The sequence below is a fragment of the Rhinatrema bivittatum genome, chromosome 8 (assembly GCF_901001135.1).
Source record: "Rhinatrema bivittatum chromosome 8, aRhiBiv1.1, whole genome shotgun sequence".
Taxonomy (NCBI): domain Eukaryota; kingdom Metazoa; phylum Chordata; class Amphibia; order Gymnophiona; family Rhinatrematidae; genus Rhinatrema; species Rhinatrema bivittatum.
This window is the reverse complement of record NC_042622.1, coordinates 140263288-140286338: the sequence shown is the minus strand read 5'-3', so window position 1 is coordinate 140286338 and position 23051 is coordinate 140263288. Positions and strand designations below refer to the sequence as shown.

At 43.0% G+C, this 23051-nt stretch overlaps 1 protein-coding gene across 9 annotated transcripts in view; it reads left to right on the top strand.

Annotated features, from left to right (window-relative positions):
• The window catches only part of PNPLA7 (patatin like phospholipase domain containing 7), a 668718-nt gene that overhangs the window by 347014 nt on the left and 298653 nt on the right, over positions 1-23051 (top strand). For all 9 annotated transcript variants that reach the window (XR_003858427.1, XM_029614471.1, XM_029614468.1 and 6 more), the window contains one exon: positions 8319-8394. Coding sequence is in view for 8 of the 9 variants with exons in the window: in XM_029614471.1 (XP_029470331.1) it covers positions 8319-8394 (76 nt within the window). In the remaining variant the exon portion in view is untranslated. The remainder of the gene's footprint in view (positions 1-8318; positions 8395-23051) is intronic.

Genomic DNA, 23051 nt, shown 5'->3' with positions numbered 1-23051 from the left:
TGTGGGCTGAGTTAAGAATTTTTGCTAATATTAATCTCGGACAGGTGGAATCGTCCCTCTTTGCCCCGAGTTGGTGCGCCCGCTCCACAACCAATTTTCCTTGTAAGTGCGGAAGCCCGAGTGATTCAGGGAGCCATGCTTCCAAAACGGCACAAATAGTTTTTTCCTCCACACTCTCTGGGAACCACAGAAAGCGTAGGTTATATCCCTACGTGGTCTATTCTCAAGATCGTCAATTTTAGTCTGTAATATTTTCATCTGCTTTTCAGTGTCCACCATTTTACATTCTGTTTGTATGGCCTCATCTTCTACGCTTGAGATCTGATTTTCCACATGTTCAATACGAGGGATCATCTCATTTAGTGTTTCTTTGACCTCCCCAATTTGTTGGGTGATTTGATCCAATTTATTCTCAAGGGCTTCTCGAATCGCTTCTTTACTGTCTGTTATTGTAAGCCCCGACGGTGATTGAGGGGACTCACCCTCTTTCTCGGCCGCCATCTTGATGGCAGTGGTCTTCGGTTTTTCCTTCTCTCTCCTTCCCGCCTTAGATGCCATCGGTGGAGTTAGTTTATTCATATAATTGATGATGGACATAAGCCCTCTTCACTTATGCTTTTAGTGTCTCAAGGAGCTTTATAACGGGCTGAGATGGTCCGCGGTGTATGGAGTGTGCCCCGGAACTGGTGAAGGACGCGTCCTCCCAGCTCACCACATCATGTGATCTCCTCTATCACTGACTTTAAGGTTCCCGTACTCCTCCAAAGGAGCTTCAGAGGGATACGCCAGCATGAAACTGTGAAGTAGAATTGATGAAAAAGCTGGATGCCGTAGTTCTGGGCCTGAATAAAAGCAATAGTTTCATGGCCCACTACAGTTAATTTAAGGATGCTAAGATCATCATTTCGGTAGTTTTTGGACCCAGTTCAGGTATTAATGACCTTAATTATTCTACTGTTATCACATCCTTTTTTTTTCTATTGCTCTGCACATTGTACCCTGAATTTACTTAACTGTGTCCAAATAATAATGCTCACTCTGTCTGCTGTATCCTTTCCCCCATCAATGCCATCAATATGTCTATATTCCCATCTCCTCCACTACAGTTCATGCAGTTGACGAAGTGGACTGTTGTCCTTGAAAATTGATGCCTCAATAAATCTGTCTGTAAGATGTCCTCAGCTTCTATGTCATTTTTGCTACTATCGACTTACATGGCCTCCCCTCTGAAAGTTCATTTATAGGTCATTTTAAAGTTTAGGTATGGTATTACAAAACTTAAAATGCAGAACTACACCTTTCAGGGTGATGGTTTGGTTATTAAAAAGAGAAAATCATAGGAAAAGTCATTGCAAAAATATATTAAAAAAAAACTAAACATTATATTTTGTAAAATAATTATTTAGAAAAATATTTATACTGCTTCATTATTCAACAGTGTAATTAATAACCTAGAAACTAGTTACGTTATAACACTGGTGGACTTTTATTGGCTTATTGCTAAAGTTTGCTGTAATCCAGACATCTGATACTTAATTTTGAAGCCTAGCAGTTTTATAGAATAGATTTATTAGGTTTTATCTGTTATGGTATTTGTTAGTTCTCTAATGTGAGCTGCTTTAAAACCAAGCAGTCTGTGGGCAGCAAATATGTTGAATTAGATTGTGACTGATATAGTAAATATTGTGCAAGATCCACTTTGGGGCAAATGATTGAGTTCTTATAACTAAGACTTACTAGTAAGTAGTTTTTAATAAAGAGGAATCACTGTAGTTTAATACTTTTATTGAACTTATTTTAATACTGTCCTTTGAGCATTTTTTTTTCTTTTTCTAATGGATATGTACTTTGTAATCAAGAGGAAATTATCTGTATTGTATCCCATGTGGGTTTTGTCCTAGATTCTAGGAAAGATGTACTACATTGTCTTATAGTTCTCAATTCCTGACATTTAGAATGGATGTTTGTGTGTTACCATACCATCATTATTTGTTAATAAACAATAAACATTGTGTAGTTTAGAATTCCGAGATTTGGTCATCTTTATGTATTGCCTTTAAACTAGATTTTAAAAGGCCCGTGCGCGTGTCCATGTTATAAAATACATTTCCCGTGCGCACATGCATGCCGGATTTTAATATCCACGCGAGCATGTGCGGGTGGGCGGATTTTAAAAAACACGCAGTAACGCAAGTAGGGCTACCCCAGTTCACTCCCAGTCTGCTCCAGTTAGTCCTGGGGTTGGATCCAGAAAGCTGAAATTCAGATGCAGAGTTCTTTTTGGGAAAAATAGCAATGAGGCAAATAATCAAATCACAATCGAGCTTCAGAATCATGCCTCTAAACTGGATATTTGTCTACAGAGTTTATTAGATTGTGTTTGTGGAATGTGGTAGTACAAATCCATGAACTTGTGGCTAAAATTTCTATTCCAGTTTTCTTGGTTTGGATTCCTATAATTCATCATGCTGGTGTTTGATAAACTGCATGCAGGCAGATACCAAGAATAGGGCAAGGTTTAGAGGCTGGGGATGGGCTGGCCCATCTTTAAATTCAGTTTGCCAACCCATCCCTTAGCCTCTGCCCCATCCCGTGCTCCAGCAGCGGAGCACCTCCCCGGTTGTGGGCTCCCTGCTTTAGTTGGGGAGGGTTGGCTTCTAAAATAAAACCAAGCTGTTACCTCTGGGGTCTTACAGCATCAGTCAGATAAGTGGGTGTTTGTTTCATATAAGCAAACCTGTAATAAGACTTTCAGTTGATCTGCTGCGACTGCAATTCAAAATGCCATCCACATTCTCTACAATTTACTAAAGTATCTGTCCAGAAGAGGTTCACTTGGCAATAAAACTAATTCATACTGTCGCACTTTTTTTTTTTTTTTACTGTTGGGAACTGATTAAATGGTTGTCAGCTTTATTTACTTATGCTGTTAATTAAAAGTGATTTAGGGGTCTGGGTAAAAGAGAGGATCTTTTGAATTTAATTAAAACATCCACTATTAAAATTCATATGCATACTGATCAATCTGATATAACATTAAAAGGAGGTAGCTCATCAGCTTAAAGTTAGAATGCTTCTACATTTGTCGGTAATGCATATTCTGGGGGCAATTTTCAAACAGCCACATAATTTGCAATTATGTAGATGATCTTAGCATATGTATTTGATCTGAATTTTGAAAGGGAAACCATGTGGGTATTTTCCCTTTGACAATGCACTTATAGCACGCATATTAAAACAACCTGTGTATTTTGCACCTGCTCTTTTGTGTGAATGGCCAAGAGAGAAAGATAATGCATGTACTTTTGAAAGTGTCATGTACAAATACTATTTTCCTCCCTGACCTAAAAGGTTCGGCCGTTTAAAATGTGGTAAATGTAGATTCACATTGTGAATCTCACACATTGAGGACAATTTTTTGCCAATCTAATTTACCTGGGAAAATTACTATGCCAAAATTGTCTTCTGAATCCTAGGATATCTATCTCTACGAATGGCAGTTAATTTTTCCATTTGATACACATTCCATATCCGTTTGTATCCATAGGGACAGCAGTTCTTCTCCAGTGGGCTGCTAATTCATATCTAGCAGCTAGAAAAATGAGCAATTTTGCAACTCTTGCCATAACATTTTCCAAAGCTGCATTAAATAAACACACCTCAGTACATAAATCCACCTTAAAGTTAATTATATCAAAAATAATTTTTTTGGACTATGACCTAGAAAATAGTAATGACTATACATCCCCTCCATACATGGGCCATGATTCTTATGCCTTAACACACATCCGAGGTTGATTTATATATGGTTTTTAATCTATAGAGAGTCAAATACCAACAATAATAGATTTTGTGTGTGTTTTCAGCTAAGTTAGCTGATATCGAAGACTTAGCTGCTCTTGTTCAAATTGATTCCCTAATCTCATCTACAAGAATACAATCAAGTTCTTTCTCCCAAGCTACTTCATGTTTGCACTTCCCCTCTAGAGATGGGGACAAACACCTATTGTTATGCTTGGTGGCTAGTGGGGAGCTGCCTCACCCCCGATGCCTCTTGCAGCCGGGATGGCACTGCAAACTGCTAAAGGCCCTCCACACGGCTCCCACACTGTCCTGCCACTGCCCCTCCAGGTGAACATGTGCCTGACATCCACAGTCTTAAAGAGCCCATGGCGGGAAAGCAGCCACGGTGCCCTATGATGACATCACAGTCGGATTCCTACTTTCCTTTAGGCTGGCATGCTGAAACTTTAAAGTACCCCTTGGCACTTAGAATAAAGTAGTTTTTCACTGCAAATAGTTGTCTGAGCACGTATCCTAGAAACTGTCAGTAGATTATGCAGTGCTTGGGTATTGGCCTATGACATAATGGTGGCAGGAGTGGGATGGGCATGGACATCCAAAGCAGACCGCAAGAGACTAAATAAGCTCTGGACAGCCCAGGCAGCGAAGAGGCACTTAAATAGCACAGATGATTTCAAGAGACCAGAGAAAGACATGGAGAAACGGCAGAAGTAGCCCAGATGGCGAGAGGTGTGGAGAGCTCAAGAGGCCTATGTTTTCTACACTCTGGTAAATGTACTTGGGGACAGTTGAGCCACTGGTGTATAATGAAGATGTGTGCAGCCCTAAAATACAGTGATGTTTTTTACTGTTGGTAAGATTACCTAAGACATGAAAGACCTTGACATGGCAAATTTGCTTTCCTTTTGCTTCCTTTACTATTACTTAAAATTGGTTTAAAAGGGGAAAAATGTTTTCTCTTTTTATTCTTTGTTCTCCTTCCTTTATTGGGAGTGACTTTCCCTGGAACTGCTGAACAGTTGGTGTCACCAAGATATGCTTAAGGGTAAAGCAGTTCTCTGGCAAATTCCAGGAGTATAGAAGGTGTGGCAGGTTTTGCTGCCAGTCCGTCTTCACTTGGATTCTGTTTTTCCTCCCTCTAGGCTACTGACTGGAAGGAAAGCTGGGAAAGGTAGTGCAGAAGACTGTAAAGCAAATGGGAAGATGGGCGGTTGGGCCAAAATTCACATTTATAATGTAATGTTATAATATTCTAAAAGCTGAATACAAATAAAATTAAAAAAAAAAAATATATAGTCTAACTATGGCAAACAACCCCTTTCATACCTCAATCTTCCCTCCGAAATCCTCCCACCCACCCACCTGGTACCTCAATTGTGGCTTCCTTTTCGCTGCAGGATCGCAGTTCAGTGTGATCCCAGGAGCTTCCAGTGTTTTTCAGGTAATGCTGATAGAGTACTCTATCAGCATACATGAACATATGTGCTGATATAGTATGCTTCCAGTGTTATTATCTGAGTAATGTTGGAAGCGCCCAGGAATTCTAGGCCAAGATCACATTGAACTGTGCCAGCGAAAAGGGAGTTGTGATTAAGGTGCCATGTGGGTAGGAGGGTAGCGATGTGGGGGGGCCAGGATGGCCATAGCTATGCTATATTTAGTGGGGGAGAGGGCACGGAGACCTTTTTTTTTTTTTTTTTAGACAATTCTCAATGGGTTGTGGGGATTCCTGGCCAGTGAATAGGTTTGAATGTTTATGGATAGGGAGGTGAGAATCTGCCAGGAGGCCCACAACTACTTTTTATGCTTTTTTTTTTTTTCTTAAAGGAATGCTTCTTAATCAGATATTTTTGAAGATATCTGGTTAAGTAGTTAATTATCCGGCTATACAAGGCCGGATAATTTTAGATCTAACCAGCCATTTTCAGACACTTGCCAGTTAGGATTAAAGTTATCTGGTTGTATTTAGCCAGATAACTTTAGGGAAGTATATTCAGCAGGATAAGTTATCTGGTTAGCTGTAACCAGATAACTTGTCACTAAACGGCCTACTGAATATGACCCCCTTCTATTTCTAGTTTGGCTTATATACCTCCTTACTTCCCTAAAAAAGGAGACCCATTACAAGAAAATGTTGGGATTTTGTCTAAAGATCATTTGGTTTTTCAAAATAAATTGGAATGTATTTAGATCCAGGAACATACAATTACTTAACTTTCCTAAGCAGAGGTTAATTTCTCCCATCCAAATGCTTCAGAGATATTTTCTGGAAGTTTTAAAGATTCCTTAGAACATTTTACTTCCTATTGCTAAAGGGGTAGATTTTCAAAGGGTTACGCACGTAACCTCAAAAGCCGACCCCTGCGCGCCCCGAGCCTATTTTGCTTAGGCTTGGCGGCGCGCACAAGCTCTGGGACATGTGTATATCCTGGGGCTTTGAGAAGGGGGCGGGTCCGGGGGCAGTCCCGAGTCCTCCGGCACAGCAGCTGTGCTGGGGGATGGTGCGCCGGCAGCTGGCCGGCGCGCACAAGATACGCCTGCAAGAGGCAGGTGTAAAAAATAAAATAAGGGAGGGGGGTTGGGTTAGATAAGGGAGGGGAAAGGTGGGGGGGGAGCGAAAGAAAAGTTCGGAGTGGCCTTGGAGGGAACGGGGAAAGCCATCAGGGCTCCCCTTGGGCTTGGCGTGCGCAAGGTGCACAAGTGTGCACCCCCCTTGCGCGCGCTGACCCCGGATTTTATAACATGCGCACGGCAGCGCGTGCATGTTATAAAATCGGGTGTACATTTGTGTACAAATGTACCCTGCACACGCGTAGGTTTAAAAATCGGCCACAAAGTCTACTATTTACCGCAAGCTAAGAAATTCCACAATCTAATCCAAGATTATAAGTGTCTTTTAGACATCCTGAATCTCAGTGATTATTTGGAAGGTTCTGGTTGCAACTTTTGTTGTGGATTCAGTTAGAGACTTGATCATGAAATATTGTTTTGTAACAGATTGATCCCATTTTTAGAGTGCCAGATTAGTATCTTTCCAGATGTTGCAAAGATAACGCAGTAAAGAAGGAACAGATTCTTGCTGCTGAGACCTCTGAGGTATTGCAACTTGGAGCCCTTTTTTGGCTTAATTTTCCTTGTAAATGTGACCAAATTACAAGAGGTCAAATATATCTTTTTTGACCCTCAACATTTAACTACCTTTATATCCCAGAGTTAACTGCTCCATGCTCCCATGAGTAGTTCTTCTCCAGATCCAGCACTTTCTCCTAGAGATTGACCCTTTAAATGTGATTGTAGCTATGCATTGGTGCCTAAGTAGGCTGTTATAATTTCCTTAAATTGATTTCCTTCATCTATATAGCTCCCACCTCCCAGATATAGTGGGCTATTGATTATATGTGGATTTTCCTTAATGTTTGTTACGTCAAAGTTTTGTGATATATTTCTTTACAAGATTTATCTTGGTTTGTATTCACAAAATCTATAAATAAAAAACAAAATGCAAAAGGGAACCATAGCAGTTTGCAATTTAGAAACAAAGTATTCAAATTACTATACTTAAAAATAAAACATAACACACACAAATGCAATAAAATACATACAAAATAATTATAAATAAAATCCCTAAATACTGCTGATCACAGCAATTATAAAGGAAAACAAAAAAGGAGCACTTTGTAAAGCCTTTTCTGAGAAAAAACATGTGTCTGTATTTATTGCATATTTTCTTCTTTTTTAATCATTAAACGATGAAGTATGCAGTTTATTACTTACTTCCTGTGGAGGTCCTGTGCAGATAGAACACACTGCCAGTTGTTGTACCCAATACATGTTTGATGATTTCATAACTGTGATTTCGCTGCTTATATGACAAATCATTGGACTGGCTGACTGATTTGTTGCTTCACTTTAGCTATATGAAAGCAGAAGTTTCTGTAACTAACCCAGTGTTCCAAGTTCAATAGAATAGCCATTTGATGAATGATAGTAATGCAATCAGAGCCTAAATAAAATGCATAAAATACATAACATTTGTGTTTTCAATTTATCTTGTAACATTGTGCTTTTTTAGTGTATTTTTTGCAATTTTATTCAGTTTATTTAGTGTATATTCCACCTTTCATGTATTTCAAAGCTCAGGTACTGTAGGTATTTCTGTATCCCCAGAGGGCTTACAATCTAAGGGCCTGATTTACTAAGGCTTTTCTCCCATTCTGGATCCATGGGAGAAATGCTTAGTAAATAAGGTCCTAAGTTTGTACCTGAGGCAATAGAGGATGAAATGACTTGCCCAAGGTTACAAGGAGTGGCAGCATGATTTGAACCCTGGCTTCCCAGGTTTGCATCCTGCTTCTCTAAACACTATGCTGCTTTTCCTCTTCAGTGTATAAAGTTGCAAAAAAGCCTGAATAACAATAAGATCTCATGTTGTATCTTTACCTTACAGAATTATATGACTTGCATTTCATTTGATTGGAAGGATTATTTATAGCTGGCTATTTGTCTTCTGCTAGGTTGTGACTAGACTCATTCATTTGCTGGGCGAGAAGATCCTTGGTAATCTGCAGCAGGTGACTAACCCCCTCACTGGTGAGAAACTATTATTATGTGTTCATAAATGGCTAGTGAATTGGGGTGTGCTGTCATCCAAATTAAAATAAGAAATGTCTAGAAATGAAAGAAAAATGAGCAAAATGTTTGTTTTTGCCACCATTAGGAAAAAAATAATAAAACCCTGGCTGCCATTTTTTAATAGTCCCTCTGGGCTTCCTTTTACCTCCATGCCCCCCCTCCTCCCCCGACTCTCTGCCGTCTCCCCTTCTCAGAGTCCTTGTTATCATACCTTAAGCCAGGTCAGTCTCTTGGGTATAGGAATGATCCCCAGTCATTCCTGCCTTGCAGCTACCATGTCTCTTAATGGCGACGGCCTTTGCTGTTCAAAATAATGGTGCTGCCACTATTCTGAGAAATGGCACCAGTGGGGCAGATGTGACTGGGGCTTGCTTCTGCCCCAGGATACTGACCTGACTCAAGGTATGATAAGGGGGACTGGGGGAGGGGAGGAAGAGACCCTTGGAGACCTGTGGGAGGGATTCCAGGGGAGGCATGAAGGGATTAAGAGAATGCCCAGAGGGGCTAGTTAATGGCAACCAGTGTTTGGTTTTAGTGCATGCAATTGTATAAATAGTAGAGATGTGAATCGGAACCAGAATCGGATCCGATTTCAGTTCCGATTCACATCTCTAATAAATAGTGCGCACTAAAATCAAATGAAAACATAAACGTGAAATTAATTGCCATGAAATTAAATAAAACAAATTTCCCCTGTACACCCATGAAATGAAATTTAAAAAATTTTCCCCGCACCCCCATATTGGAGAATTGAATAAATGTGATTTTATCAAAAACTGGCTTCTAATTTCTTTTGTACACTTTGAGCTGTATGTCTACAGGGGTCAATATTCAGCAGCATTTAGCTGAATATAAATATTGATTTATCTGGCTAAATACTGACTCTTGAATATTTCCCCCACTTATCCAACTAAATTTTAGCTGACTAATTTCTTATTTGTCTAAAATTTATCCGGATTACATAGGAGCATTTTAGGAACTAGGCTGTACAATAGAGTATCCCTAAAGTTAGCCAGATAAACTTTATTCAGCTTACTTGAACATAGTCTGGTATATTTGGCGGTGAGGTTACACCACTGATTATCCTGTCAAAGTTAGCTGGATAGGTTTATCCGGCTAACTTTGCAGTCCAGCAAGTGACTGAATATTACCCCCAAAGTGTGAGCCTGAAGTTTGAGGACTTGGTCAAAATAAGCCTTGCAGTGGATCTTATAATTTTATGCCTTGTATTTTAAAAATGAAAGTGTCTACTTTCTACAGAGTTCTTGCTCTGTGTGGCACCAAACTTGTAAGTAAACCAAAGCTGCTCATTGGCAGTCTGGAGTTTTACTTATGATTAGCAAGCCAATGTTTTGTTTCCCCCTCCCCCTTATCTGAAGATTTTATTAGGGGATAGGATGAGATGGGAATGTGTGTCTTCTAAAAGTTAAAAAAAAACAAACAAACAAAAAAACCAACAACCCTCCAATATAATGACGACTTGATTTTGAATACATGGTGGATTTATAGTTGATTGCTTTGTGATGCAATACTGGCCAAGTGTCCCATGAGTATCCAACTTCTTGGGCCTTGGTGCAGCTGATTGGCTGTTGTTACCGTCGGGGCAGTCCGCAGCTACCCCCGGAAGTCCAAACTCAGTCCTGCAGCGCTGTAATCACTTGAAAGGTAAGACCTCAAGGCCAAGCAAAATCTCAAATAGGCAAACTCTCTCCTCCTCAACCAGCTAAAGGACTTAATTCAAGTCAATACTGAGGTGACAACAGCCATTCGGGGCGATTTGCAGACCATGTCTGTGAAAATGGAATCGTTTCAAACCTGGATCGATGACGTCGAAACTCAAGTCTCGTCGCTCCTGCTAACTATCGCTTCGGTTCCATGTCTCACAAAAGACCTAGAAAAAATGCAGCAAACTCTAGAGGACTTTTCCAATCGTAATCGGCGCAACAACGTATGAATTCTGAGGATACCAGAAGGATCCAAGGGATCAGATATAATGCAATTTTTATCTCACATGATCCCCACTAGCTTGCATTTGGACTTTGACTATCCGTTTGAGCTAGAGCGAGCACACAGGATCCCGTCGAAACCTCTTAGAAATTCGAAATATCCCAGGCCAATCATTTAAATTTTATTTGTTTATATTTAAATTCTTTTAATATACCGATGCTCAAGACCAAGTCTTATCGTACCGGTTTACAATAAACTAGGGGGTAAACCAGTTAACACTGAAAGCGAAAGTTACATTACAACAGGGAGTGTGGAACTGGGCTGTTAGAAAAAAGGATAGGTTAACAATTTCTAACTGGAGAGCAGAGCATGTAAGTAGAGAGTAATTGCTTACATGGTAAGAATTATATACAATTTACACAGTTGTTGTAAATTCATATTCAAAGTGCTGCTTTATCCTCTGGTTTTGGCTATCTTCACTGCCGTTAGAATGAAAGCTCCTATACAATTCCAAGGGCAAACAATATTGTTCATCCCAGATCTAGCTAAAACCACGGCGGACAAGCGGAAGGCCTTCCTAACCATGCGACTTCACATGCAAGCGTTGGGGGCTAAATATGGCTTGCTTTACCCGGCTCAAATGCGGGTAACATGCCATAATCAAACTAAACTGTTACATAGCCCATAAGATCTAGATGGCTTCTTGCAATCCTTTGAAACGGCGCAATCAATGGTCACCTGAACAGGAAGAGACAGTTCTTAGTCTCCATCTCCAGTTATAGGTTCTATAGCTACGGATAATTTTCTCAGTGGTTGGACCTTTTTCTTTTTTTTATTTTTGGTCTCTAATCATCTTGGTTAGACTTTGGTTTATATTTCACATATGAGACCGAAACCGCGGGTTAATGTTCACATCCGCTCATCCTGTATCTGAAAAGATACCCTGCAGCCTATTTCAGGATAATATATCATCATAATGTCCTTGCCTTTTTTCCCCTGTATTCATTTCCTTTTTTTTTTCAAATTTATAAATGGAGTGGCAGTCTCGAGGGGACAGTGGTCCGCCTTGAGGCTCTTTTTTTTTTGTACTTTTGGTTTTAGTGCTGTCACATGAGCTATCCATTCTCAGTCTCATTTTTGTAACCAGTCCATAAACCGGTCTCTCTCCCTTTCATTCTCTCCTTCTCAGTCTTTTTCTTACTTTCCTTTCTATTTCCTTTCTGGGTGTCTCAATCGTATGATTTTTAATGTGGAACATAGTGTTGTTTACATACCATCATATTCAATTTTTTCCTTCAAATGGCGAATAAGATCTCATCCTTTACAGTTGTTTCTCTGAATGTCAACGGCTCTTGCACCCCATCAAGAGAAAGAAAGTTCTTACATATTTACAGTTATAAGAACATAAGAAATTGCCATGCTGGGTCAGACCAAGGGTCCATCAAGCCCAGCATCCTGTTTCCAACAGAGGCCAAACCAGGCCACAAGAACCTGGCAATTACCCAAACACTAAGAAGATCCCATGCTACTGATGCAATTAATACCAGCGGCTATTCCCCAAGTAAACTTGATTAATAGCCATTAATGGACTTCTTCTCCAAGAACTTATCAAAACCTTTTTTGAACCCAGCAACACTAACTGCACTAACCACATCCTCTGTCAACAAATTCCAGAGCTTTATTGTGCGTTGAGTGAAAGAGAATTTTCTTCGATTAGTCTTAAAAGTTTTACTTGCTAACTTCATGGAATGCCCCCTAGTCCTTCTATTATTCGAAAGTGTAAATAACTGATCCACATCTAATTGTTCAAGACCTCTCATGATCTTAAAGACCTCTATCATAACCCCCCTCAGCCATCTCTTCTCCAAGCTGAACAGCCCTAACCTCTTCAGCCTTTCCTCATAGGGGAGCTGTTCCATCCCCTTTATCATTTTGGTTACCCTTTTCTGTACCTTCTCCATTGCAACGATATCTTTTTTGAGATGCGGCGACCAGAATTGTACACAGTATTCAAGGTGCGGTCTCACCATGGAGCAATATAGAGGCATTATGACATTTTCTGTTTTATTAACCATTCCCTTCCTAATAATTCTTAACATTCTGTTTGCTTTTTTGACTGCTGCAGCACACTGAGCCGACAATTTTAAAGTATTATCCACTATGTTGCCTAGATTTCTTTCCTGGGTGGTAGTTCCTAATATGGAACCTAACATCGTGTAACTACAGCAAGGGTTATTTTTCCCTATATGCAACACCTTGCACTTGTCCACATTAAATTTCATCTGCCATTTCAATGCCCAATCTTCCAGTCTTGCAAGGTCCTCTGGTAATGTATCACAATTCGCTTGTGATTTAATTACTCTGAATAATTTTGTATCATCTGCAAATTTGATAACCTCACTCGTCGTATTCCTTTCCAGATCATTTATATATATATTGAAAAGCACTGGTCCAAGCACAGATCCCTGAAGCACTCCACTGTACCCTTTGACACTGAGAAAATTGACCATTTAATCCTACTCTCTATTTCCTTTCTTTTAGCCAGTTTGTAATCCACGAAAGGACATCGCCTCTTATCCCATGCGACGTCCCTGCATGCAGACATTGCATTGCTCCGGGAAACACTTCACTGCGACGGAATCGCTTAAACTTAAACAACAATGAGTAGGTCAGGTTTTTTTAGTCCTGCTGCCCACAAGAAACGAGGCACTGCTATACTTTTACATAAAAAATTGGACGCCAGGGTATTGCGACAAGCTGCAGATCCTGATGGGAGATGGAACTACATTCTGGTTTCTATATATAAGGAACTGTGGACGACCCTTCCTTTTTTCATAATACGTTCGCTCATCTGCTTGCAGTAGAGACTCAGCAGAATATTATAGGAGGAGACTTTAATCAGCCTTTGGATCATTTTCTCGACAAGAAATCTACAGATCGTTCCAACTTCTCCAAATCTTGTACAGCGATTAAACACCTTATGTCTTCATTTGGACTCTCTGATCCCTGGCGCTTACTACACCCTACTACTAAAGACTATACGTTCTACTCCTTTCTTCATTCATCATACTCATGGATTGATTATTTGTTAACCTCGCACCACTTAATATCTTGGATTCTGAGGGGGGTGCTATTGAGCAGCGCTGCAAGATGTCCGCATAAAAGGTGCGCTCCCTCCCAAAGCTCTTAACTTGGCTCTAATTAGACTCTATCTGGGCCGGTCTTGGTAGTACGACTCACGGGACTCATGGCAGACGGGGCTAGGATGACTGCGAGAAAGAGAGCCGCCGATCTAAAGCGCTTCTCCTTCAGTAAAATCGCCGATGATCTTCCTCCGGATGTGGGCTGTGAGCAAGGCCTGCAGCAGCGGGAAGACTTAGAGGAGCCAGCCGCGATGGAAACTGGCTCTGAAGGCGGGGACGACCGGGCAGCGGGGGGATTGCACCCAGATATCCCCACCCGATCTGAAATCAGATCCTGGTTCTGTGAGATAAGATCGGACCTGAAAAATTATAAGGCGGACCTCCTAGCTAGCATGGCCGATCTGAGAGAAGATCTAAATTCACTTGGACGCCGCGTGGACGACATAGATACCAGGATGGATGGTCACAGTGCCAATTTGGAATCGCTCAATGGACACACGCAACAGACAATGCTCACTGTGGACTCGCTTCAGGAAAAGATTGAAGATTTAGAGAATCGAGCTCGCCGCTCTAACCTCCGCATTTGCGGCGTGCCGGAAACGGACTTGTTCCTGGACTGCATGCACACGGCGGCGGCCATTTGTAAAGCCCTCATTTTGGAGTATAAAACTCCCTCGGCTGAATCGCAGTCGGATCCCATTATAGTGCTAGAGCGTGCGCATCGGGCCTTAGGCTAGAGAAGAGACAACCAGCCGCGGGACATCATGCTCAAATTCTTAATTTACCAACAGAAAGAGGAGATCATCTCGCTGGCGCGGGCACACCCCAGCTGGACCTGGCAAGGTTGTGCTGTCGCTTTCTACAACGACCTGGCGCCCTCCACACTACAGAAGCGATTTCAACTCCGTGAAGCCATGGCAGTATTGCGTAAGGAAGAAATCAAGTATCGATGGGCATTCCCTTTTGCCCTCTTATTCCAGCACAACGGGATCTCCTATAGAATCAAATCTTTGGCGGATGCGGCGCACCACTTCAAAGAGGCAGGCCTGGCTTATTCGTTCACCACTGCAGCCAACACGACCAAGCAGCACTTACCCGATGCGACTCCAAGATGGCGCCGACCGGGAGCTGGCAGGGGACGACTGAGGAGGCAACCCACACCAGTCAGCCAGCAATCCTCCGAGCACGGATGAGTGGTTTGTGGGGACTGTTGGACAATTGTTGGTACTGGTTTTGCTATATGGTGTTCTTAAATGCTTAGCCGGTTTTTGCAATCTTTTTTTTTTTTTTTTTCAGACCGTGGGACTCGATCTGTGTTCATTTTTATTGCATTAGCAATTTTCATTAGTTACTATATTAATGGGCTAGCACACCCAGATAGACTGTTTAGTATGTTTATTGCTGTTTATTACTAACTTGTTTCGTTTTAATGCGCAGAGCTTGGGAGGGGGGGGGGGGGGGCTGGGAGTTGGCCTCCAGCAGTGTTCCTCGGTACCCCCTGGGTAGAGGTCCGTGTGCTAAGTCAGCGGACGCTCTTTGTTACATACCCACTAGGGACAGGGTTACTCTAATGTTCTTGCAGGTGCACAATTCATTCAGACCCCCGACAAAAGCCTGGAGCCTTCACAGTCAAGTCACTTTATCCACACCCTATTATCCTATGGTAAGGTTGGTCAGAGTACCTTTCCGAGAAGACCTATGTATCCTATGCTTTCCTTATGGCTAGAATAGTCACACTCAATATGAAGGGGCTAAACACCTATAGGAAACTACTCCTACTTAAGCAGGAATTACAACGCCAAAAGGCGGATATCGTCTATGTGCAAGAAACCCACTTAAGGAACCATGATAGTTATTTATTAGATTATAAGTCTTTCCCAACAGTGTATCATGCGGGGTGCACCAGGGGCGCTAAATATACGGGGACGGGGATAATGCTTTCGGCTTCATTGGTTTATGAATATTTATCCCATGTTGCCGACCCCAACGGTTGATATTTATTGCTGAAACTTAAGATGGGTTCCCAGGTATACTCTTTGGTAACTATCTATGCCCCCAACACGGCTCACGGGCCCTTTTTGAAAGAAATACAGGAGCTACTGGCAACTCACTCTGAGGGTTTTATTATCTTTGGAGATTTCAATATCACACTGCAACAGGGATTAGATACCTCGACAGCACGCTCACACGCCTCAGGCTGCTCGAAAGCAATTGAAGGCTTTGATGGAGGACTGGTCTGTAATAGATATCTGGTGGGTTCGTCACCCCCAGTCACGATCTTATTCATTTTACTCACCTCCGCACGACAGCTATTCTAGAATAGATTATTTTCTAGTAGATAAGCAACTGGGCAATAAGGTCTCTAAAACCGATTATGACACTATTTCCTGGTCAGATCATGCCCCTGTCATTCTGGACATAGACATTAGCGATGATGACCGGGGGGCTTGTTTCTGGAGACTTAATGAATCGCTCCTTGCTGACCCCTCCTATGTTCAGAAGCTCGAAGCCCAACTCTGAGTATTTCCAGCTCAATGCCACCCCCGAGGTTAATCCTGGCATAATCTGGGACTGTTCCAAGGCGTTCGCTCGAGGGCTTTTACTTTCCAGAGCAGCAGCCTGCACACGCCAGCAGCACCAAGCTAGAGGGGCTTTATTGCACAAAATTAGACTCCTTTCCCAAGAGCATATGAGGTCCTCCTCCTCAAGGTGTTATCAAAAATTGTTAGCTGCAAAGTCGGAGCTCTATAAAATTGACAATGCTCAGCTCTTACATACCCTGGAGATCACAAAGCAAGCTTATTACGAGGGGGGAGACAAAGCTGGGCGCTTACTGGCCCGTAGTCTAAAAGCCAAGATGGCTCGTAATAACATAGCCAAAATTAAGAACTCTAGGGGTGACATGCTGACAGCCTCTAAGGGCATCCGGGAAGCCTTCACGAGCTTCTATGGCCAACTGTATCAGCCGAATGCCGAGATAAGCCCGGACCACATTACCCAATATCTACAAATGGTCATGCTACCTAGCATTACCTCGGACCAACAGCAAGCTTTAGAGGCCCCTATTACGGAAGAGGAGGTATCAACAGTCATTAAGACCCTTAAGCCGGGCAAGGCGCCAGGCCTAGATGGCTTATCTGGTATCTATTATAAGAAATGCACTCCCACTATCATTGGGCCTTTGACGCAATTTTTTAACAGTTTACGTGCGGAGGGTGTAATCGCGCCTCAAGCTAATGTGGCGGGCATCACAGTCCTACCAAAGCCGGGCCGAGATCCGACACAGTGCTCATCTTATAGGCCTATATCATTAATTAATGTGGATCTCAAAATTCTTGCCCGGATTCTGGCCCTTCCACTTAATAGATTCCTCCCCTCACTTGTACACAGTGACCAGGTGGGCTTCGTGCCTCAACGCATGGCCGCTGATAATATTCGTAAGGTACTAGATCTGCTGTGGTGGGCTCATAGGAATAAGGTACCAGCAGCGTTGCTCTCATTAGACGCCGAAAAGGCGTTTGATTTGGTACACTGGCCTTTTTTATTTTCTACCTTGCAAAAAATGGCATTTGGACCTCTTTTCCTCCAGTGGATCCAGTGGCTTTATTCTAGCCCACAAGCGAGGGTAAAGGTAAACAATGGATACGGACCCCCCTTTGATATTGGTAGAGGCACCAGACAGGGGTGTCCGCTATCGCCATTATTGTTTGCCCTTTACCTGGAACCCCTCACTGTTAGAATCCGCGAGTCCTTGGAAATTAAGGGCCTAGAGGTGGGGGCCCACAGGTACAAGCTGTCCTTATTCGCGGATGACGTTTTGCTTTTCCTATCCGACCCAATGTCATCCCTGCAGGGGGTCAGGTGGGAACTGGAGGCCTTCAGTGGAGTGTCGGGTTTAAGGGTAAACTTAGACAAATCAGAGCTCCTTAATATTAACCTGGCCCCAGAGATAGTGCAGCGGTTAAAGGACCGCTTTCCCTTTAAGTGGGCGAAATCTCATATTAAATATCTGGGAGTGCGAATATCTTCCCAATTGTCTGATTTATTTCATATCAACTATGTGCCCCTCGCTGCCAAGATTACCACTGACATGAGCCGCTGGAATCGGGGTTGGGCAGAATTGCCATTGTTAAAATGAGTATTTTGCCGAAATTCCTGTATCTGTTTTCCTCCCTACCAGTATACATCCCTGCCTCCATTCTCCGTAATTGGCAACGCAGGATTTTTGATTTTATCTGGCGCCAGCGACCCCCCAGGTTACCTCGTGCTCTTCTCTTCATGCCAAGGCAACAAGGAGGCTTGGGGGTCCCTTGCCTAACGCGGTACTATCGGGCAGCTCAACTCCGGGCTCTCCTGGACCTCAACCGTGCCAAATTTCCTAAGCAGTGGGCCCAACTCGAACAGGCTATGGTGGGGCAGATGGCAATCGCAGCTATGCCGTGGCAACCGCCGGGATGTCTGGAGACCCGTACTTTGCATCCCTTGGGCTCTGGAGACTACGTTGAGGGTATGGGGACAGACCCGCAAACAGCTCCTAGGAGACTTCCATTATTTCTATCAATCATCTTTGGCCTTTAATGAACGGTTTATTCCTGACAGCACCTCCCCTCTTTTTTACAAATGGCGGGAGAAGGGGATTTTCACCTTAGGGCACTTCATCTCTCAGGGATCAATACAGTCAGCGGAGCACTTAGCTCTTAAATATAATCTCCCTCCCCTAAGTTTTCTAGCTTATGCACAAATCACCCATTTTATTCGCACTTTGCAACGCACAGGCTCCCTCCGACCGGGCAGGTCTATCATTGAGTCTTATTTTCTAAATTGCGATTTTCTAAAGGGGGCCATCTCCAAGCTTTATCAGCTTTTTTTCCCTAATGGCCTAGACCAGTGTACATTTGTCAAACAATGGGAGACTGATTTGCATATGCAGCTAGGGCCACAGACTTGGAGTGCCCTTTTGAAACGGGCCAGACAATGCTCAATATCCACCAGGCTCCGGGAAAACTGTTTTAAAATGGTATACCGGTGGTACCATACTCCGGCCAAATTACATAGATTTTTCCCCCTCATTGGAGATGAATGCTGGCGTGGCTGTGGAGCGGTGGGCACGTACTTACATATTTTGTGGCACTGTCCAACAGTTGCCTCTTTATGGAAGGAAGTTTTTGCCTGGCTGGGTACCATACTGGCACTGGATATTGACACTAGTGCTCGGGTGGCCCTATTACACGATTTCCCCACCATGGTGCCCGAGAAGTACCACCGGGCTTGTATTTAACTGTTCATTGCCACTCGTAGTCTCATAGCGGCCAACTGGAAATCTGGGAGGGTTCCATCGCTCAAGGAGGTTAAAGCGAAATTCTCTTCGTATTATCGCCTGGCCCACTTGACCGCGACTCGGAACCGCTGACTGGCTGCTTTTAACTCCACTTGGAAACCTTTTGTTGCTGCCCTGGGACTGGGTTAGCCCGCATTCAGTTTGATTTGACATTGGGAGGGTGTCGCACTAACCTTGATGGGTCGACCTTTCTATGGTGTAAGCATTTTCTGACACAAATCTTAACTACAAATATCTGTGTATTATCTGAGGTACTCTGTGCCACTTCTGATGTTTCTTTTATTCTAATAGACAGACTGTGGCTGTATGCTACTCTTTTCTTCATCTGAGTAATTGAGGGGGGCGGATGGACAGTTTGGTGTGTGTAATGTAACTCTGTCATGGGGAGGGGTTGGGGAGGGGTTGGGGAGGGGGAGAGGGTGGTTTCGGTTAGGGATTGCCAGTGGGACTGGACCAATCCGATGTTCCGGACTCTTTACTGTTGTTTTTTCAAGCTGATGTTTGTTATATATTAAGATTAAAAAAAAATATCTTGGATTCTCTCGGCATCTATTTCTTCTATTTTGATTTCCGATCACGCAGCTGTTCTCTTTTCGTGTAAACTGCAGAATCTAGTCGCGATTGATCGGATGTGGCTTTTCAACTCCTCATTGCTCTCAGAACCAACTTTCATCGAAACGCTTCGCACGAAAATCTCAGAATATTTCCTATTCAACACTGCTCCGGAAATTTCAGATTCCACATTGTGGGTGGCCTTTAAAGCTACAATTTGGGGAAACATTATCAACTGTTCATCACATTGGAGGAAGCAACAAAGGAGTTCCTTGGAAGCTCTCCAGCAAGAAGTAGCTATCCTCAAAATGGCTCATATCCAGTCCTCTACTAAAGCCTCCTTAGATGTGGTTCTAAGGGCAAAGTACCTTTATAATCAGAAGCTAAGTACCTCAGTGAGACTGCATGGATCTCACTCAAATTGTTGTGACTAGAGATGTGGACCCTTGGGCCGGCCGTGCGGAGAGGTACTGGTGGACTCCGCAGATATGGAATGGCCTGGAGGTGGTTCGAAGACAGAAGACAAAGAAGAACCTTCACCCTGGAAGTCAGAGATCCCCCCAGGATGAGCCTGTGAGGATCTGGACCGCTGGGACAGGCGGTTGTCCAAGAGACGGCAGGCAGGACCTGGAGTCTTCGCCCTGGAAGTCCGAGATCCCCCCCCCCAGGAGGAGCCCGTGAGGATCTAGTACCTGAGTTGAAGGATGGTAGCGAGAAGACAATCCAGGTGCGGAGTGGTCGGCAATCAGGAGTATGAGAGACGAGCAGAAGTCAAAACCAGGAAGGCGATCCGAAGGAGGAGATGACTGGAACTGGAGCAGCGGACTGAACCAAAAGCAGAGGCAGGAGCCGGGAACCGGGGAGACAGCCAGACTGGAGACAGGAGCAGGAACCACAGAGAAGGCAGGAACAGGATCCAAACTGGAAGGAATTGGAGACAGGTACAGATGAAGCAGGAGCTGCAACTAGCTACTCACCACAGGAGCTGACCACGTTGCAAGGCAGGGATCCTTGGTCAGACGCCGGGTTTAAATCCCTGCCGGCGTCTGATGTCATAATTGTGGGCTGGCCGCGGTTTCGCGCCAGAGGCCCTTTAAAAGGGTTCCCTCCTCATGCGCGCGTGTGCCTAAGGGGGCGGAGTCAGAATCTCTGAGCTCGGCGATGTCTGCCTCATGGAGAAGCCATGGAGAGCCAAGCAGGCCCAGCGAATCCTGGGGCCTGCTGCCGATATTCCTGGGGAGGCAAAGTAAGGAACCGGAAGCGAGGGTTGTGACCGGGACCGCAACACAAATGCCCTGTACTACGCAGAAAATAATAAATGTGGGCACCTTTTGGCCTCTTTTTTTTTAAAGAGAAGAACGGAAAAAAAGCATGTAGTAACATTTCTTTCTCCTTCCAATCAGTCCCTGACCACAGATGTGGAAAATCCTGCAAGCCTTTCGGAACTTTTACGATACTCCATATCAATCTGAAATGACTGTAATGGATGCGGACGTTAAAATATTTTTCTCTACCATCTCTCATCCCTAGTTATCACTGGAACAAGTAGCAGGCTTAGATGAGCCCATTACGCCTATGGAAATCACCAAGGCCATCGCTGCTCTATCTATTGGCAAGGCACCAGGACCAGATGGATTTACTACAGACTTCTATCGAGCCTTTCAGAAAGAATTAATACCTCATTTACATGCATATTACTTGGTAGCTCCTCTACAGCCAGACCTTTTTTCCACTTTTTTGGAAGCATGTGTAGTGGTGCTTCCAAAGCCAGGCAGAGACTAGTCCCATATTGGTAATTACAGGCCAATTTCCCTTCTGAATATGGATTATAAGATTGTCACCTAAATATTGGCCACTAGGTTGTCTTCAATTATGTCCTCCCTAATACATCCTGATCAATCTGACTTTATAAAAAATCGATTAATTGCTAATAATATGCGTCTTTCTTCATGTTCATGATGCCACCTTATCGCTCTCCTCCCCTGCAGTAGCAGTAGCCTTGGTTGCGGAAAGGCCATTCGACCGCGTCGAATGGCCTTTCCTATTCTCAACTTTGCCCAGGTTTGGATTTGGCCCTACTTTTGTCTCCTGGATTCAATTTTTATACCACTCGCTTACGGCGTTTCTCTACATAAACAACCAAAGATCGCCGTGCTTTTCATTGCATAGAGGAACCCGCCAGGGTTGCCCCCTTTCCCCTCTATTATTTAACCTGGCTTTGGAACCATTACTTCTTGCAATCAGACAGGATTCTTGCATTGAAGGAGTGACAATTGTTTCCGATACATTCAAACTTTCAGCATATGCAGATGATGTCCTGTTATTCCTTCTAAATCCAGATGAATCCCTCCCACATTTGTTGGATTTGAAAGCATCATACTCCTCTATATCAGGATACAAAATTAATTGGAATAAAATTGAGCTTCTTCCTTTAAATTATTTGGGCACCTTGGTGGATATCTTTCAGTCTCTGATCCAAAAAGTTCTCCATGGTCTCAAATATTTAGGGGTCAAATTTTTTTCTGACCCACAAGTTACTGTTAATACTGCGGAGTCCCACATACTGCAAACCATACGTGAGCTAGCGCTCCGATGGTCTCCCCTTCATCTAACCTGGTGGGGCAGACTGGAAACAATTAAAATGGTTATTGTACCTAAGGTTACATATATTCTCTCCATTTTGCCCGTATTCTTCACTTTAGATTTTTATAAACATATCGACAGACTACTTACCAAATTCCTTTGGCAAAATAAGGTTCCTCGAATTTCCTTGTCTAAATTGAAGGCTTCAAAGATTAATGGTGGGGTAAACTTCCCTGACTTTTACGCATACCATCAAGCGTTTATACTACAACAGGCTTATCACTTTACCACTGAGAGAGATCCCTGGGAACAACCCAGATGGTTATGTGTTGAAAGTAGCCTTCTTGCTCCATACCCACCTTCTTGTTTTCCTGGCATGAAATTGCTTTCCCAGCATGTGTCCAATCCCATATTAAGATCCTTGCACAAAGCGTTTGTAGCCTTCAACTCCTCTTGTCCTAAGGGTGAGTGCTCTTGGAATAATTCTAATATGATGCCCTTACGGCATAATCCGTTATTGAAATCTGGTAATCATCCTCTCAATTGGCCCGTCTGGCAAGCTAGGGATATCTGTTTTCTTTCCTCGATAATTGAAGGATCTAAGTTGTTATCCTTCTCTGCAATTCAAATGAAATATGGCCTACCATATAATCAATTTTATGCCTGGTTACAGTTAAGGAGCATTCTTTATTCCAATTTGTTCCTAACCCACTGGGAGGATAATTGTCCTTTTCTTCTCAGATTCTATCAAGAGTATGGAACGAAGGGGCACTTGGCATCTCGTTTATATAAAATCCTAACTAAATCCTCTGTATACTCCCAACAAAACCGCTTAGATTCTGCATGGACCAAGGACATTAACGCTTCCATAAATAACCAAATATGGGCGCACTTATGGTCCATATCCACGCGCATTTCATTATCTTCCAGTTTTACTCAATCCTCCTTTTGTATCATGCATAGAGCTATATGGACTCCCTGGAAATTACACTGGGCAGGTCTTCTTATATCACATTATTTATTTATTTAAGATTTTTATATACCGGCATTCA